The 18385-nt window shown below is 38.0% G+C and overlaps 1 protein-coding gene across 1 annotated transcript in view; it reads left to right on the forward strand.

Moving 5' to 3' along the window:
• Nucleotides 1-18385, forward strand: part of LOC122844081 (CUB and sushi domain-containing protein 3-like) — a 475440-nt gene that overhangs the window by 395025 nt on the left and 62030 nt on the right. Inside the window, exons 27-38 of the mRNA XM_044139260.1 lie at nucleotides 22-213; nucleotides 459-597; nucleotides 1648-1835; nucleotides 5366-5484; nucleotides 7692-7767; nucleotides 7877-7993; nucleotides 13585-13698; nucleotides 13797-13892; nucleotides 15309-15512; nucleotides 15708-15832; nucleotides 16286-16382; nucleotides 18257-18361. Of these exons, the coding sequence (XP_043995195.1) occupies nucleotides 22-213; nucleotides 459-597; nucleotides 1648-1835; nucleotides 5366-5484; nucleotides 7692-7767; nucleotides 7877-7993; nucleotides 13585-13698; nucleotides 13797-13892; nucleotides 15309-15512; nucleotides 15708-15832; nucleotides 16286-16382; nucleotides 18257-18361 (1572 nt within the window). The remainder of the gene's footprint in view (nucleotides 1-21; nucleotides 214-458; nucleotides 598-1647; nucleotides 1836-5365; nucleotides 5485-7691; nucleotides 7768-7876; nucleotides 7994-13584; nucleotides 13699-13796; nucleotides 13893-15308; nucleotides 15513-15707; nucleotides 15833-16285; nucleotides 16383-18256; nucleotides 18362-18385) is intronic.

Genomic DNA, 18385 nt, shown 5'->3' on the forward strand with positions numbered 1-18385 from the left:
CCCTGTCTCACTTCTCTCCAGGCTCCATAGCTACAGCCTGCAGGGACCCAGGTGTACCGATGAACGGCACGCGGAGCGGAGACGGCCGTGAGCCGGGGGATTCCGTGTCCTTTCAGTGCGACCCTGGATATGAGCTCCAGGGAGACGACAAAATAACCTGCATACAAGTGGATAACAGATACTACTGGCAGCCCAGCCCGCCTGTCTGCATAGGTGAAAAGTTTAGCTGCAGTATATTCTGCTGGGACGGGAAACAGATGTACTGCATTCACACAGCTGGAGTTGTTCAGTTTCAGAAAATGACTCAAGGACACATCTGCCAGTGACTAAAAGAATTACTATAAAACCCATGTCTATATTTAGACTTACAGATTTGTATATTCATCTCAATTATAAATAGTATGTGTGTGTTGCTTTACCTCTAATAAGATATATTTTACATTGTGTTCTTATTGCAGCACCTTGTGGGGGAAATCTGACTGGCTCCAATGGGTTCATACTGTCTCCCAACTATCCACATCCCTACCCACATTCAAAGGACTGCGACTGGCTCATTGCTGTCAACTCAGACTATGTCTTATCGCTGGCCTTCATCAGGTGATTTATAAACTGAATATCCAGCACTGGATATTGTCATATACGGCCTTTCAAAACTTCTCAATCCAAAGTATCAATCTAAACCAAAAGTGCTCATGCCAACATTTTCCAATCCAGAAGGCTTTTACTTACCATTTAGTGTTGGTTATGGCTATGTTGTTGTGTAAGCCACAAATTAACCACAGAACTATTTACATTATAGTCAGAATGTCTGCTTGAAAGCTGCTAAAAATGTTCTACATTGAAATCAAAGGGTGGAGCGCACATTAGACTTTACTGGAACCTTTTGTGTATTTCTAAGAAAAATAAACTCCTACTGCTCTAATAGTTTGGAAAAAGGTTTGGGGAATATAACTATATCCAAGAACAGGGTGACTTGACAAGCTTGTTTTCCATTGCCATGTGTTTATGTGGGCGACTAAAAGAAGCAAACAGCTCAAAAAAGTAGCTGGTTTACTATTTTAGTGAAATATCATATTTAGGGATATTTAAAAAAAGATTTGAACAACTTTTAATTCATTAGCACAATTGACACACTTGTTATTGCAGACAAAAATAGTAGCAACTCTCTATTTTTTTATAGTAAATATTTCACAACTTTTGTCACTTATATTTCCAAACTTACACACTCTATTGCTGACAGAAGTTAAAGAAAGAGTGATATAAATAAACTTTCTGTAAAAAAAAAAAAAAAGATCCTGTTACTGAAAGAGCTAACAAACCTAAATTAAATTTCAACCATCAATCCAACATGCAGGTGGAAGACAGTTTTTGGTCAGTAGATAAAAACCTTAGTTTAATTTGTTAAGCAATGGCTAATTTATGTCTTATAATCTGATTCATCGTGTAGCATGTTTTACTTGTTTTCCCATCAGAAAAGAATCTCTGAAATATGTCATTATTACATACGCTTTCTACTATTTAAGACTGACTTTTATCTTTTCACAAACTTTTTTTAATTGACAACAATGGCGGTTTAATTTTGAACTCACATTTAAACTTCTGTCTTATCAGTTCTTACCTCCTTTATTTTTCTTTGTTCCCCTTTAGTTTCAACATTGAGCCAAACTACGACTTCCTGTACATCTATGACGGTCCGGACAGCAACAGTCCTCTTATCGGGAGCTTCCAGGACAGTAAACTTCCAGAGCGCATAGAGAGCAGCTCCAACACCATGCTTCTAGCCTTCCGCAGTGATGGCTCTGTTTCATATACCGGCTTTCACCTGGAGTACAAAGGTAAAATTAGACATTATGTGTACAGAGGTCTGTACAAACAGATCAAAGAAGTTCAGATCACCCTAACTCAATAAATATTCAGTTGCCCAAAACAAATCAAAATTTTTCCAAGACATAAATATTTGTCTTTTGTGTGCTACCGTTGTTAAAACAGTGAAACTAGAGCCTAGTGTTGCAGCCTCAAAACTTGCTCTTCCATATAACTTTACTATTTCTTGCTCATAGGGAAAACCAAAGACTATTTCCTTTCTGCTTGCTAGTGTATCTCTTGTATGGGTCCCTAATGACAGCACACTTCTTTTTTCTGGGCCACTGATGACTCTCCGGCGTTGTCCTTTGTGTACTGGATGAGTTGAGCTTGCAAAGGACCACTCAAACAGCTGGTGGGGCTGCTCTCCTCTGACAAGAGATTTGTTGCATCTTTCATTGGTTTTAGGGCCTTGATGATCTCCTTCTGCATTTGAGATGTCTGCTACTCTGAGAGTACAGATGTTAAGATTCTGCCTCTCTTCACCTGAGGAGACAGTATGAGACAGCACAGACTGCAGGCTGTTGCTCTGAAAAAAACCTGTCAACCATCTCACAGGCGCTGTTCCACCTGGTGCTTACATCTGTTTTCAGCTCATGTCTCGACAGACCAACTAGCTTCTGCTTCTCTTCGAGCTGGTGTTTTCCTCTTGTGCCCTGGTAATGCATCTTGTCCTCCCTTGTAGCCCTTTCACAGCGGGCAACTAAAATGCTCGCGCAGAGGAAAGGTTGTGTGTGTGAGCACAGGTGGGAATTATCTCAATTTGGCGAAAGCAAACATATTGGATGCCACAGGAATAACCAGTGTGGGAAATCACTTTTTGAGTTTAGCCATTTAGAGCTTTTAAAACACAATCCATCTCTGATCTGTAAAACAGTGTGCAAATTTGGTGTAACATAATGTGGCAGTAGATGTTGAAACATCACCAGTGAGCTTTCAAACTAAACGTTTTGGACTCGGCACTAATTATTCTTGGCTTACACGGGATTGTCGTGATTTAAAAAAACCAACGGTAAAAATACCGTTGTTTCATTTCATTTAAACAAGAACATGTAAAAGAAAATTCTATTAAAAGAAAAAAAAAAAAAAAACAACTATTTCTACTCCTGCAAAAAAGATGAGAAAAAAGCTGTTTTCATTTTTAATTTATTTTTACAGCTGTGATATTGATGTTTTCACCATCAAAATCTATTTGGTTGGTCAATTTTTTTCTTCCTAGTTGCAGCACCTCTTAGAAATACATTTTACATCCAATTCAGACTCTATACTCCTGTAGAGGATTTAGCAACTTTTTCCAAATACTCAACTCTATGTCATTGTGCTGCAATAATGCAATTACTTAAGCTCATGTTATACTACCTAAGCCCTTTTTCTGCATTAAAGAATCTTCACCTACCTTTGCATGACAAATTCTTGAAATAACTCCAACACCCCCATTCCATATGCATGCAGTATAAAAATAGCAGCACCTGTAGAAAAGGTCTACTAAAAACTGCTTTGTGGTGCGACAGTGAGTAGCATAGTGTTCTTCCAATCGAATGGTTATAGGTTTGATTCCAGCTTTCTCCTCTCACATGTCAATGTGCTCCTGGAAAAGAAAGGTAACCTCAAGTAGCCTAGAAATGTGCAAATGGGTGAATGTGGCTCAAGTTTCAGCTGTCTTTGAGTGGTCAAAATGACTGGAAAAATTCTATGTAAGGTAAGTCCATTCCTCCTTGCATTCTTTTACTAAATGCAAGATTAAAACACATTAAGCAGGGATTCTACTCAAAGATCTACCAGAAAAGCACATTGAACTTTTATAATGATATTATACAAATTGTCTAATGTGAAACAGAGATCTCCAGAAATTAAAGACTAGGCAGTCATGAAGTTTTGACATGAGAAATTAGTAGGAACTCTGTTTATGCATTCTCCTACACTGTAGGTGAAAAATAATCAAAGGGGCTTTAGATATATTCTTTTATTGAATGTTCAAAATCCCACAATAAAGGGGCCATGTTTTCTAGCCATTCTTCAAAATAGGAGCATGTCTTTCAGTTAAGATAGATGTGTTTTCATTTCAAATATTACACACATAAAGTCACCCACATCTGAATGAAGACCATTGCAGCATATTAAAACAACTGAGACTGTGATTAATGAGGACCGGGTTCGTCCACACAGTGAACAACAAAATACATAGGAAAAGAAAAATGTATTTTATTTTTATATCTTTATTTTTCATGAGATTGTGTTACTGCAAAAATTGATGAACTTATTTTAAAGGCTTTTTACAGAGTGTTGTATTAGCTTGCAACATGTGAGTGGAAAAATATGTAAATACGGCTTCAAACTCCTGTGCAGCTCCTAGACTGAAACAAGCCAGAATGGACAAACTTTTTTTCTTTCAAGATGACAAGACATTGAGCAACAAACAACGAGCACTCTGCAGGGCTCCAATTTACCATGATTTTTGTCCACCAAAGGCGACGCATCAAGCACAGCTGTGGCTGATTCTAAACAACAATAATTGGCCTTCTGAGCTCTAAATACTAAAATTTGAAAATTGTTAACAGAGGGAGAGATTCAAGAGAGTGACAAACATACCAAAACCAGTGATTATTTGAAAGAAATGATAATAAAATTAAAATTCAGATTCAATTTCTTATCGTTGTGTTTGTATGACTTTATTTAATACAAACTTCAATGTTTACCAAGCACTGCATGCTGGTGATATTTACATTTTGTACTGCAATCAAACATTTTTTTTCACATCTCCTGTCTCAAATCATTTGGAGAAAAAAATATTAATATACTCTGCCCAAAATGATTGTGTTAGGGGACTTTTCTGTCGAATCTGCTTTTCATAAACAGAGTGGCCAGGGAAATCACTCTTTGAGGATGACAGAATTTTTCGTAACTCTCATTACGGCAGGATTGGTTCTAAATGTGTGAAATATTCCATTTTCACATTCAGCTGCTTTCACAGCACCCATACTGTATGCATGCACCATTGTGCATGTGGCAAACTTGCTCTTATTGATTACACAATGTATCACAGTGTTTTCAAAATGAAGAGAGAGATTGCCCTGACGATGGAGTCCCTGTTGATTTGTTGGGGGCTGAAGCAGTCTGTCAGGAGGTGTCACTTTGATACACTTGCACAAAAGAATAAATATTGGCTCTTTGTGGACTCAGGATTAACTGTGAAGTTGATGCGGGTGGCCGCTAATCTTTTGGAGGGAGGGCCACAGCCATCATTTGCAAGATTCACATAGCATGCAAAGAGCTGAGGGATAAAGTTATCGTTCTTACTCCATCTTCACACTGGCTGCTAAGGCAAACAGACTGATGGAAAGGCCAGCACTGCGACTGTCTCTTTTCATTATTACAATGGACTTGGTTAATATTAATTTGCCTTGATACCAATGTGTGCCTGTCACTTTTACTTTGTCTATCCCCCTTTCCTAATGAGAAACACATTTGTTTTATTTTTCTTTGTTTTCTCTCTCCGTTACAGCCAAACTGCGGGAATCCTGTTTTGACCCAGGAGTAGTTCTGAACGGGACCAGGTTGGGATCCGATTACAAGCTGGGCTCGACAGTCACCTTTTACTGTGAAGCAGGATATGTTCTGCAGGTACAAATACTTGGATGAAAAACCACAAGCTGGTTTGATTTGTTGAACTGAATATATATATATATATATATATATATATATATATATATATATATATATATATATATATATATATATATATATATATATATATATATATATATATATATATATATATATATATATCAAAATCTACCAAGGCATTTAGGCCAATAAAGATTCCCGAATAGATTAAAATAAATCTGCTATCTTTAACAAGGAAGTACCACAGCGTTTTGTCTCAAGTAAAAAGAAATGTCTTATTTTAATTTCACAATGGCACTGTAATGTGTACTGTTGCTTCATCACAGAAATGTATTAGTATCAACCTTAATGCAGCATACTTCAGCAAAAATGTATCAAGATTACTACTTACTATTTTTTATTATAGTCTTAATAATAGCCATATTATTCAGGAATCTACCTAATCTATTACTCCTTCACCAGACACCTACAATTTCTTGACTTTCTGAAAAGTTTATTTCCTTTTCAGAAATAGTGGGCAAAGCAAAAATACTCTTACTAGTTCCCAAACATGGATTTTTGCCTTTTGCTAAAAATAAATGAAATCAGAAATTAGTTGAGTTTGAGCGGTCCTGTACGGTTGCCAACAGGCGCAGACACACAGCTAATGTCAAAATGAGCTGCAAACACATGAATGTTGCAAACTTGAAATCACACCAATACAAAAAAAATAAGAGCAACAGACAAATGGTGCAGACAAAAAGTGCTGCAATCACAGAAAATGGAATCAGAAACTTACATGCAACAAAGCAAATGCAAACAAAAAATGCTGCAACCACAAATAAAATGTTGCAACCACAGGAAATAGGACCATGAGGGAAAACACTGCAATTAGTAAAACCAACAGCAAATATGAAATGCTGCAAACTCCCTCTACAAATTGGGAGTACTCAGTCTAGACTACAAGGGTTTGCCTGGAACTCAGAGAAAATGCTGATAGCCCAATCTGGTGACAAGTTAAATATACAAACAGCAGTATTGGTTGCATACAAGGTCGCATACATCCTATTTAGCATTAGCTGCTACGTAGGTAGCAGTTTCAGGAGGGTTATAATTGATCTTGTGTCTTTGTGCTTGGGGAGGGAAACATGCAAGTCTAACTTGCACAAAATGACATTTAAGAATTAAGAATGAAACTATTTAATTTGCCTCTCATTGAGTCTGATGTGCTACACAAAATCCCAGAGTTTTAAAAACATAGGAACTAAAGACAGTTTTAATTGTAATTTCTTTCTGTTCTATTAACGTGATCTTCCCAGCCTTGAGCAAATATATTATTGGCCAGCAGAATGTAAATGCATAGTACTTCGAATATTGTAGCATGCTATATAAAGTTAGCGCAGAAAAGAAGTAAGGATATATATATATATATATATTTTTTTTTTACATTGTTGTAACAATATTTTGTGGCAATAAATCTCATATTGTTGGAAAGCATGTTTTGTTTTTTTTTTTTAATTGTGCCACTATTTTAATGGGAATGCATTTCTGGGTTAAACAGCAGAGTTAAGTTGTGCCTAACAAAGACTAATCATTTCTGCCAAAAAGCTTGTTTTGCTGCTGACTCTTGTTCTGTTACTTGAAGTCTGAAAAAGCAAGGCAGACTTCAATTCACGTAAGGGGTGTCGGGAAAGTCTGCAAAAATTGTGCACAACCATAACAGCTTGGGACGTTCAGTTCCATTCCACTTCATCACACACTGTTGTGGGATTCCATCACACTCTTGATCCAGCATTTCCTACAAGCCTGACTTTGTTTGTTTTTTTTTTCTGTCACTCTGCTGCAAACGTCACTCACAGGCTGATCTCAGAAGTATTTTACGGGGTTGAGCTCAGGAGCTCAAGCCTCTCCGTACTCTTCACTCCCAAAATGAGTGATATGGAATTGCCACTGGTTGCAGGATCTAATGTCGCTGTCTTTATTGAGAACGCCTTCAATGATAACACGCCTAGTTCCTTTTTCCAGTGAGGGAGATGTCACCCCAAACCATCACACTGCCTCCACCGAACGCTGTCTTGCATCGGCAGAGAGATTTTATGTGCACAAACCACTGACTAAATTCTGTCGCTCAGCCCAAACCTGGTTGGACTGGAATACTTAAACTGATTAACGTCATATTATTCTGCTTTATTTTTATTTTATTTTATTTTTGTGTTTTGTTTTAGGGCTATTCGACTCTAACCTGCAGTATGGGAGATGATGGGAGGCCTGGATGGAACAGAGCTTTGCCTAGCTGTCAAGGTGATATAATCTTTGCACCATTCTTAAACTCAATTTAAATTATTCTGTGCATGTATTGTTAGAACTTGCTGCTTTCTGTTGTGCGGCTTAACATTCCTGCTTCCTCCAGCTCCCTGTGGAAGTCGCTCTACAGGGTCGGAAGGGACTGTCTTATCGCCAAACTTTCCCAGAAACTACACTTCCGGACAGACCTGCGTGTATTCCATATCTGTGCCGAGAGAGTTTGGTAAGTCTACCCACTCTCGCAGCACACAGACAGGGAATTTGCATTAAATAGTTTCATGTCAAACTAATATTCTAGAATACTTTAAATAATCACATGCTCACATGCGCAACTTGAAAAGGGTATATATAGTTCATAATGCTGAAATGGTGAGCAGGAAATCTGCTTGACAAGAATCCCTATATTGAATTATACTCAGTGAAACAAACTGACATTAAAACATGTCTGATTTTTAATGAGGCTGCTTAAGGAACCCCTGAAGGACGCCCGTTGGGGTTTTTCAAGCATGCCGAGAGACCAGCAGTGATTTTATTTTATTTTTTCCACACGCTAAAAGGACACTTGGTGGCCGTTCATTTGATGCCAGGTCATAATTGAAATGACATTTAAGGATGATACTGTTTTTATCTTGTCACATTTGATTGGTGGTGCTTGACTCAGACTTTAGCGACACTTTTAGGAGAGAGATGAATATTGCAGGGGGTTGTTCACGTTAAATGGGCCTGTGCTCTTAAGTGTGGTTATTAGAGGTAAGGAGCAGTTGCACCTCCAAGAGCAGGGCTCAGTGGACACCCATATAGATTTGTTGCCCTCCAAAGAGTCATATATGCTTAACATTTTGTATATAAATTAATAGAGGAGATGATGAGCTTTCGTGAGCTTCAACATTTGTATGTGTTAATTTGTGTTTCGTAATGTGGCAAGTCATCATTCACACTCAGTCCTTCCTAAATATGATGACAACATAATTTAAACTTCTTAAATTATACTATGTCTTTTGGTTTGTAACCAAATTTTAGCAGTGGCCTCCATCTGGACATAGATTTGAACACTTAATGAAGGGAACCAGGAAAAGCTGTTGAAAACTAATTGTTTACTTGTGTAACAAACGTACGTACATCGAACAGATAAAGTCCTTTGCAAAACTGTTTAGATTGGATGTTTTGTCACGTAGCTTTTATGTATTGCAATCAGAGTTTATGTGGTAGATCCATTCACAGCTGTGCATAGTTGTGAAGTGGAAGAATGAGGACACCAGGTTTTCAAAAGTATAGCATCAGTTTTTATTCAGTCCCTGGTATTGCCCCATTTTTAACTATCCATCCAGGTTTGTTTCCTGTTGGCTGGCCAGCAGCATTTGAGAATTTCTTCATCACTCTCCTCTGTTCTGGTGGGAGTTTATGCTCTTCCAGTCAGCTGCAGCCCTCTGCTTCTTTCAGACCATTAACCTTCTTGTTGGCGTCTTCCACCTGGAAGTAAACCATGTCCAGGATTCCTGCATGTCGATACATGTGGCGATCTTCTCACCAAGTTCAGTGGTGAGGCTCCAGCTGAGCCAAAGGAACCGTCTCCTGCAAACGTGTTGATGCTCAGAGTAAAGTAAAGTATCGCAGGAGGTCTCAGTCCAGGAAGGAGAACCGGGAATGAATGCTGAACACTCCCAGAATTTGATATTTTTTTTTTGTGCCTGGACGCCTCCAGGGTGACGACCAATATGTGGACTGTTCAGTATCTCTGGGATATCTTTGTTTTAAAAACAAGGTCAATGTTTCAACAAATAAATATTAAATACCTCAAAACAAATTGTAGGCAGTGTGCATGCAAAATAAATGGCTTTACCCTTACTATAAGTAATTCCACATGGTCAATATGCATATGAAATACACAGGAATGGTTCAATACAAGACAAACTGCATTAATGAAAAAGCCAATAAACATACAAAATATTAATTGGCTGATGTGCAATGTTAGCATACATTTAATAATGTCAAAAAGAACTAATTAAAAGTGCAAAATAAAACAAATATTTAAGGCACTTTATTGCATCATTGTTTTGCATTAAAGGATGGTGTAGAAATCTGTGTTTTATACTGCATCATTTAATAAATCAGCAGCAGCGCTGCTACATGCAGCTAAACAACAAACAGTCATTGAAATCAATGAATCCAACTCTGGGAATGGCGTGTTCAGTGTATAGTGCAGTGTTAGTTTTCAACCAGAGCATCTTGAATATAGATGAAAAAGTTTGATTTTGGTCCTGTGTGTTTGAAAGCATCTTCTGACATGTTTGCTCTGTCACATAAATAGTTTACCGCAAACAAGAATGATTTTTCATAACTTTCTTTGGCCTTGCATTTGGTAGAATTGCCTCCACTCTGCTTATGTCCTGTCAAATAATTTTGATAGGCTTTTTAACAAGCTTCTTGGAGTAATTTCTTCGAATTCAGTTGCTTGATGATATTTCCACCGTTAATTCAAATAACCCCTGTAGTTAAAGCATCACATTGGGGAAAACCGCGGCCAAACTTCCCTTTCAGAAGTGCCGTACCTTCTTTTGGAGGACCACACGGCTCAGGACACCCACTCAGATGGCTCATCTGAAGGCATTGCAGCTCTGCAGGGATTGTTGCCCAGGTTTCCTTTTATCTGATATCAGGAGCTTTTAAATGAGCAGTAAAACGTTTTCAATCATCTGATAACACGTCCTGAAGATTGATTCAAACTTTGCGAGACATATTAGGACCCAGATGACTGGCGATGTCCCTCGGGTGTATGTGAGTTTAGTGCAGGGAGGCATCAATGAGCCATGTGGTAAACACACCAAGGAGCAGGTCTGCTGTGATCATCCCCTCCTAGTGTGTGTTCTACTGTTTACCATCCTTTGTTATCTCAGTATGAGGGAGGAATATGCCAGCAGTATTTTATATGTGTGTGTTGGGCCATTTGCTGTGTGCTGTTTTTTTTTTTTTTTTTGTTAAATTTGTGCATATGTGAGGAAATGCTGGTGCGTTTGTCATTTTGTTGAAAATATGTGCAGCTTGGAAACCTTTTTAAGCTGTGAACTACTCCTACTGCAGCACCATATGTCAGTATTGCAGCAAAGAGGAACGGAGACTTTAATCAGATTGATTCATCGTAGTTTTTAAAAACTGCAAATGGTGGACATGTTTTTTTTTGGAATATTTTAGCAGATGGGCAAAATCTGCATTTTATGATCAACTCAACAGTCAGCAAGGAATGAAAAGTAGCTGGTCTTCTAGTCTTGGTTTGTAATCACCTTTGAAAGCTTTTTTTTAATTATTATTGTTCTGGTAGGAAGTTTAATGTTCTTATGCTGTACATGACAATTAAAATACAGATATGTGAGAAGTTTACAGACACGCATCGTGTTCATAAATGTTATAATTTAGGGCATTTAAAGCTGCATTTGTTCTGTACTTTTTTGAATGTGCCTTTCATACATGCGTTAGCAATATTATTAGTATGTGCACTTTGAATTTGTGAATATTCTTGAATCAGTCTAGTCCAAAGATACTTGGTCTAAAATATATGTATATGTCCCCAATAGTATTTCATAAACATGCTTAGCAGGTGGCACAACCTCAACATGAATGAATTTATAATCTGCTTGAGTTGTTCTTGGGTAAATTCTGAACAGCGTAACCAATTTCATTTTGAAGTGAAGATTTGTTTAAAATTATTTAAAACTCTTACATAACTGGGTGTTCAGACAAGTCAATGGCTCAAAACAGTTTGCATAATTAATAAAGCTAGACATCATTCAGGTTCAGAAATCAACCTAATGCTAAGATAGCAAAACCATATGTTCTCTCTGCACCTTCTAAGGTCAATCGATCAACATTTTAGAAAAGAGTATATATAAGATAATGGCATATATTTAAGGCAGTATGTTGTCACCTTGATGATTTATTGATTAGAGAAAATTCACAATAAATTTAAACTTGTGGGGATGTGCTGTGGTGACGCAGGGATTAACCACAACCCACATAAGGAGGCCTTAGTCCTCGACGTGGCAGTCGCGGGTTCGATTCCCGGCCTGGCGACCTTTGTAGCATGTCTTCCCCCTTCTCTCATTGCCCACTTTCCTGTCAATTAACTATCAAATAAAGGCCACTAGACCCAATAAAACCTTTAAAAAAAATACATTTAAAATTTAAACTTGTGAGCCCAGTTCTACTTTTCAAATGTTATTTGGTGCTTCGAAATGAAAATTATTCCAGTGCATTTTACAAGCCATTAATCATCATCATCATCATCATCATCATCAACTTTATTAATGAAGCACTTTATACACCAACAGGACCAAGGTGCTGTACACAATCATAAAATACAATGTGATTAAAATAGAGAAGACTGGAATATAAAAGACATACAGACACAATAAAACAAAGTGTAAAACAAATGAAAAACAAAATGAAATGAAAACCTCTCAGACTGTGCCAAAAGCCAAAGAAAAGAGATGGGTCTTAAGATTGGACTTAAAAACAACGAGTGAAGAGGCCTGTCTTATGCCCAGAATTATTATTGTCATGCTTATGATGAATGCAAATAGACTTCTGACTGGCACAAAAGCCTTCTTGATTTGTTTTTTTGTTTATTTTTGTCAAAACAAAAATTCCCCGGGAACCCTGCACAGATAAGTGGATGTAGACGAAGAATCGATAAATGAATAAAATTCCACCTTCCTTTTTCCTGTAATACTTGCCATTAGTTTAACATGAAATGAGATTTTGCATTAAAAAAGAGAGGGACTCTTTTTGCTCTAAATGGAATCTATAGAGAGAGAGACCCTGGGAGAATGTGGCCATTGACCTTCTTATAGCCCTATATCCTTGGCAATGTTCACATTTAATCCTTTACAAGTCAGCCTTTGGGGCCACAGTGAGCCAGAGGAGGAGAAAGCGATGGGGAGGGGAGATATGTGTGCAGTGAAAGGGATACGGCCTCAAATAAATGTCATCTATCAAGTAGGACACTTTTTTGTGTTGTTTATATGTACTGTTGACAACCCACCTCCAGATTTACATCTTAATGCAGCTAATGATTGGACTACAGATCAAGTGATTGTTTAGGACAGAGAGAATTGTACTAGATTAAGAAAAGCCAGAGCCTTTAGCCTCTGGGGAGATTGTCTAATACCGCCTGCCACTAAGCCTGCACTGGTAAATTTATGGTTTCAGCAGAGGAATATCTTGCCAATGCATGGCAGGCGGTGTTTAGTCCCTGACTGCATTAAGAGTGAAGACTGGTGCATCTGTATTGCAAGTGCAGTTCTCAATTAATGGCCACCTGCTCGCATGTTTTACTGCTAAGAAATAATGGATTGATCAATGTGGCTTTGCAAGCGGTCGGATTGATTTCTGCGCCATACATCTCCTGACTTGATTGAGGAGACAGAAATAAAGTATTTCCACACAGCCATATGTTCGCAAATGTATGTTTGCAAACATTAGCATTTTACACAAGCTGACAACTCTTGATACTCCCAAACCAAGTGGCCCGTTGTGCAAGAATGGAGGGAGCGGTCTGACTGGCCCGTGATGAAGATAGGTGATGTTTTGACTATCAAGTGTGCTGATATGTAATTTTGTGCCAATAGTCAGCTTCAAATAGAAGTTGACACTGCAGCTTAATAAGATGTAAATTAACTATTACAGGTTAATTTTTTCAGGGGAAGGTCAGGCTCAGACAGCATCGTGGAATAATAATTTTGCCCCCATTCGATAGTTGTTAACTCATCTCTTTATTCGGCTTTCCCATCCATTTTTTGTTTCCTTTCTTCTTTTCTGCAGTCCTCTTCGGTCAGTTTGTGCTGTTCCAGACATCTCTGAATGATGTTGTGGAAATCTATGATGGACCCACCCAACAAAACACACTACTGTCCTCTCTTTCCGGTTCCCACTCCGGTAAGGATGTCTGATTGCGATCGCAGTGAAAAAAAAATAAAAAAATTCCATGTTGGAGCATTTGCTTTATTGTCTTTTGTCAATTTCTTTTTCGTCAGGTGAATCACTGCCTCTGAGTTCGGGAAACCAGATCACAGTAAAGTTTACCACAGTGGGACCAGAAACTGCCAAGGGATTCCATTTTGTCTACCAAGGTCAGACCTTGAGCGTCAATTGCTGTTGGGTATTGTTAATGTACCTTTTATCTAAGTTAATATACAAGTGGCTTCAACAGTTTTGTTCATGAACGCCCTTTTGAAATTCCTCATTCTGACATGCTTTTGTCTTCATTTATAAAAAAAGACAAAAACAGCACCACAGTGAATAGGAAATAATAAATTCATCTCACACTTTAAGTAAACCCTGCCAGTACTAGGTAAGACCTACTTTTTGCTTCCAGAAGTGACTTATTTCTGCATGGGAAAAATCCAACAAGGTGCCTGAAGCATTTCTTAGAGATATTAGTTGATATTGTCAGTGTGTTATCACTGCTGCACATCAATGATGCAGAATCAGGTCTACCTAAATATGATGATTTAAGATTTGATGACAATGGAGTACAGGAAGCTCATTGTAATTTTTTGACAAGCCAGCTTAAAATATTTGGGACGTGACATTAATGCAATATCCTACTGGAAGAAGCCATCAGAAGATGGCCATACAGGAAAATTCTGTTTAGCTACAATCACGTTTGCTGTGGAGTTCACTAATTATAAGTTGCTGCCAAGGAACCCTTCTGAGTGCATGCTAAAAAAAAGTATTTATCACACCACCAGCTTCCTTAAGTATTTATACAAGTCAGGAAGGATTTATTCTGCCATTTTGTTTCTACCAAATTCTATAATTTGGTATATTATAGAATTTACCATACTGAAATAACTGAAAAATGTTGAGTTATTTCAATAACGTTCAGTCATTTTAGCTGAACGTTGCAGCTGAAATCAAACTCATAGGACTGGGAAATGTTATGCAATCTATTATTGTCCAATATTAATGGCATTGGCACCCTCAGGTTATCAGTAGCATCTAGGTCGAGGGACTAAGATGGTCATGGAAGACGGTTGAATTTTTGTCTGATGGACAATTTCTGTGTGCATTTGGCCACCAGGTTTTGGATCATACTACCAGAAGAGCCCTGATTTCAGTCTTCCTGAGAGGCCACCACATTCATATTAAAATGTTCTGTTTTATACAGTGCATGATGCCGCACACTCTAACAAGGTTCCCTTTGGAACCATTGGAAGAAAGTCGAGCCCACACCATTACAGTAACTCTACCATCCAATACAGTGGGGATAAGGTTTTGTTTCACAACAGAGTCATCTGCAGTGCAAACCGGATTTTATCTAATAAAAAACACACAGCATAAAAATTAATGGCTGAAAACAATTATGAGATTATGCTACTGCTATAAAATATGAATTTATTAATTTTTCTATAGAGCTTCACAATGAGTGCTTATGTGTGTAGTGATTGCTATAGGCAGCAAACATTGACCCATCACATTATTACTCCTTTAAACCCAAGTTTGTTTGTTTTTTAACAGCCATGTCTTATTGCTCTTGTCTCCAGCTGTACCCAGGACAAGCTCCACTCAGTGCAGCTCAGTCCCGGAGCCACGCTTCGGGAAACGTCTCGGTAATGACTTTGCAGTCGGCTCCTTGGTGCAATTTGAGTGCAACCCTGGCTACGTACTTCACGGCTCCACTGCCATTCGCTGCGAGAGCGTACCGGACAACCTGGCTCAGTGGAATGACACCCTGCCAACATGCATAGGTACAGACCCTCTGGATAGGACACAGTATATTTTAAAGCAAAGGAGCAGTAACAAGCCAAACACATGTACTATTATTTGTCTCCTTCTCTACAAAACCCCCACACTCCTTCTTTGTAGTCACTTTCCTATAATGTTGTTTTAACCGCTTTACTTTTCTCCCTGCCTTCTCTCTCTTGTTACATCATCTTCCACAGTTCCCTGTGGAGGCGTATTGACCTCTCGCCGTGGAACCATCTTGTCTCCAGGCTACCCAGAACCATATGACAACAATCAGAACTGCGTGTGGAAGGTGTCCGTTCCAGAAGGGGCCGGAATACAGGTTGTTTCTGTCACATGCTGCTTTCCCAGCTGACCTATCTATCATTGGCTTAAAAGCTGAGCAGGCAGGATCTCAGTGCAGATAGGACATTATTAGTGGGATGAATGGATGGATGGTTTCTGAGAAAAGGGCCATCAGAGATAACTAGATAGGATCTAATCATGAAAGATAAGGCCTGATTGCATGTAAGCTAAACGGCTCTCACGGGCGAACACAAAGGCAAAGATGCCTCTTCTGAAAGTGGAGTTAGAGGATGCTGGCATACAGCTCAGATTTAGCCTTTCACTTTGCGTTACCCATGACTTTTCAAATATCCCTCCTTGGTTCTAATTAGAATAGGAATAAAATCATTTAATGGCACTATATTCATTTACAAGAGAATTAACGCACCTTTGCTTAAGAGACTGAAAGCTCAGTTAACAAGAACAAGTGCTCTTTTTTCCTTCTGTCCAGATACAAGTTGTGAGTTTTGCAACTGAACATAACTGGGATTCGCTCGACTTCTACGATGGTGCCGACAACCATGCACCAAGACTTGGCAGCTACTCTGGTAAATACTTTTATAGAATCTTCTGTCACTAAGAAAACGATCATGTGCACTTAAACCAAATCATAATTCAAAATCCAAAACCGTATTTTCAAAAATTAGAAATTTATTTTTTCAATTTGCCATTTAGTGATTGAGATAAATGCATACACAACACAAGGTTTATTTTTAGCTATGTAACAGCGTTTGTTACGTTTTCTGAGCCATAATGCTATTTTTGGAGTAAATTATTAAAATGATAGCTTATTATTAAAATGATTGCAGTTTTTAATTCCGAATCACAATTAAGTGAACTTAGAAAATGGACAGTTGAAATGTCAGTCATATCTGAATTTAAAGGAAAACGCCTCTATTTCAGAATGCCTTTGTTTCCCCAGTGCTTCAACACTGTGGTTAAGAATCGCTTACTATTTTAAGATATAAAGATGTTGATGTTGTTTCTCATGGATGGACGGATAGATGGATGTATATAAGCTGTGGAGGACGGGATAGTAATTAAAGTTTGAATACAAACAAATTTTCCGCACTCTACTTTAAATTTGGTATGTCTATCCAGAATGCTAAAATGCATAAATCACTGTGAAGGAACCCTGAAGTTATTCATGAAACACGAAGGTGATTTAAATTGCTAATATAAACAAATGATCAAATTTTATAAACCATTCACCTTCATTTTGGTTTTTCACTCCTACATAAAGAAGCTACATTGCTCCTCGGATTCCTGACTTAATAAAAACTGCTCTTGAGAGACTACGGAAAGAGCGCCTTGTACTTTAATGTGCCATTAGTTTGGCTTGTATGACTATCCAAACAGCCTGCCTACAGTCAAAAGTGCCTCGGCTGTGCTGCTGCAGCAAATCATATTCACATTCTCTTGCGGGGATGGCGGTCCTGCTTTTAGGGAAGGGGGAGTCGCCTGGGTATCCTCTTGTTGTATTCAATTAATCTTTAGCAGGGCTTGACATCTCTGTGACAAAATGGAAGGAAGATTATGAGATGAGAAATGAACTGACACCACATTGATTCTATTTCCATATGAAAATATCATTAATAAGTAAATTCATGTGTCGGCATGATAAAACAATATTGATTTTAAATTCACTTCCTAATTAATACTGCCATACATCTCCAAATAACAGACACTGTTAAATCAATGAAGTTAATTATAAAGCTATAAAATATTAATAGCTGAATAATAACTAATAATGATTTTTTTTTTATGTCACTATAATAAATGAGGCTTCCTCTGGAACATAAAACCAAGCAGCAGCAGGGCTGTACAATCATAAAAAGCCCTGCTTATTAATTCCACTCACAATAGTGACATTGTCAGCCAGTAACATCCAGCGACCTAATTCAGTGTTCATTCAGATGATACGCAGATACGTTGTGATAACACAGCTGGCACTAAACTGAAATCTTGTTGTATGTCAAAGAACAACTCATTTTTAGCAATATTGGAGTCGATAGATACTTTATTGCAGCTGCAGTGGTTCATCTTCCTCCTAAAAAAAGTACACTCCCTTTGCTAAGTAGTTAAAAAGTAAGCATAGACTCCACATTTAAATGCATCATCTCATTCAAAGTCATTGTGTGAGACCGTCTTGGCTTTGGCAGTGTAGTAGATTTCTTCCCTTTACTTTGTACTTTCCCTTGCCAGTCTATCTAGGTCAAGACAACATTTGAGAAGAGGTTTCAAATAAAATAGATGCCTCAAATTAAAGTAATTCCCTTCTCCTTCCTTTGAGAACTTTTCTCTAAGAATAAATGTGGGTTTAGAAAGGCCTTTGTTGTTTCCTTGGCTTCAGATGTGATCATTTGCTTTCAAAATATTTGATCCTCATCCTCTTTTCCTGTCTTTCTCTCTCTTTTCTCAGGCACAACTATCCCCCCTCTCCTGAATAGCACATCTAACAACCTCTATCTCAGCTTTAGCTCTGATATTAGCGTCTCAGCTGCTGGATTTCACCTGGAATATACAGGTAAATGTGCATCCAGCTTTATTT

This window comes from Gambusia affinis, linkage group LG14 (genome assembly GCF_019740435.1).
Source record: "Gambusia affinis linkage group LG14, SWU_Gaff_1.0, whole genome shotgun sequence".
In the NCBI taxonomy this organism is placed as follows: domain Eukaryota; kingdom Metazoa; phylum Chordata; class Actinopteri; order Cyprinodontiformes; family Poeciliidae; genus Gambusia; species Gambusia affinis.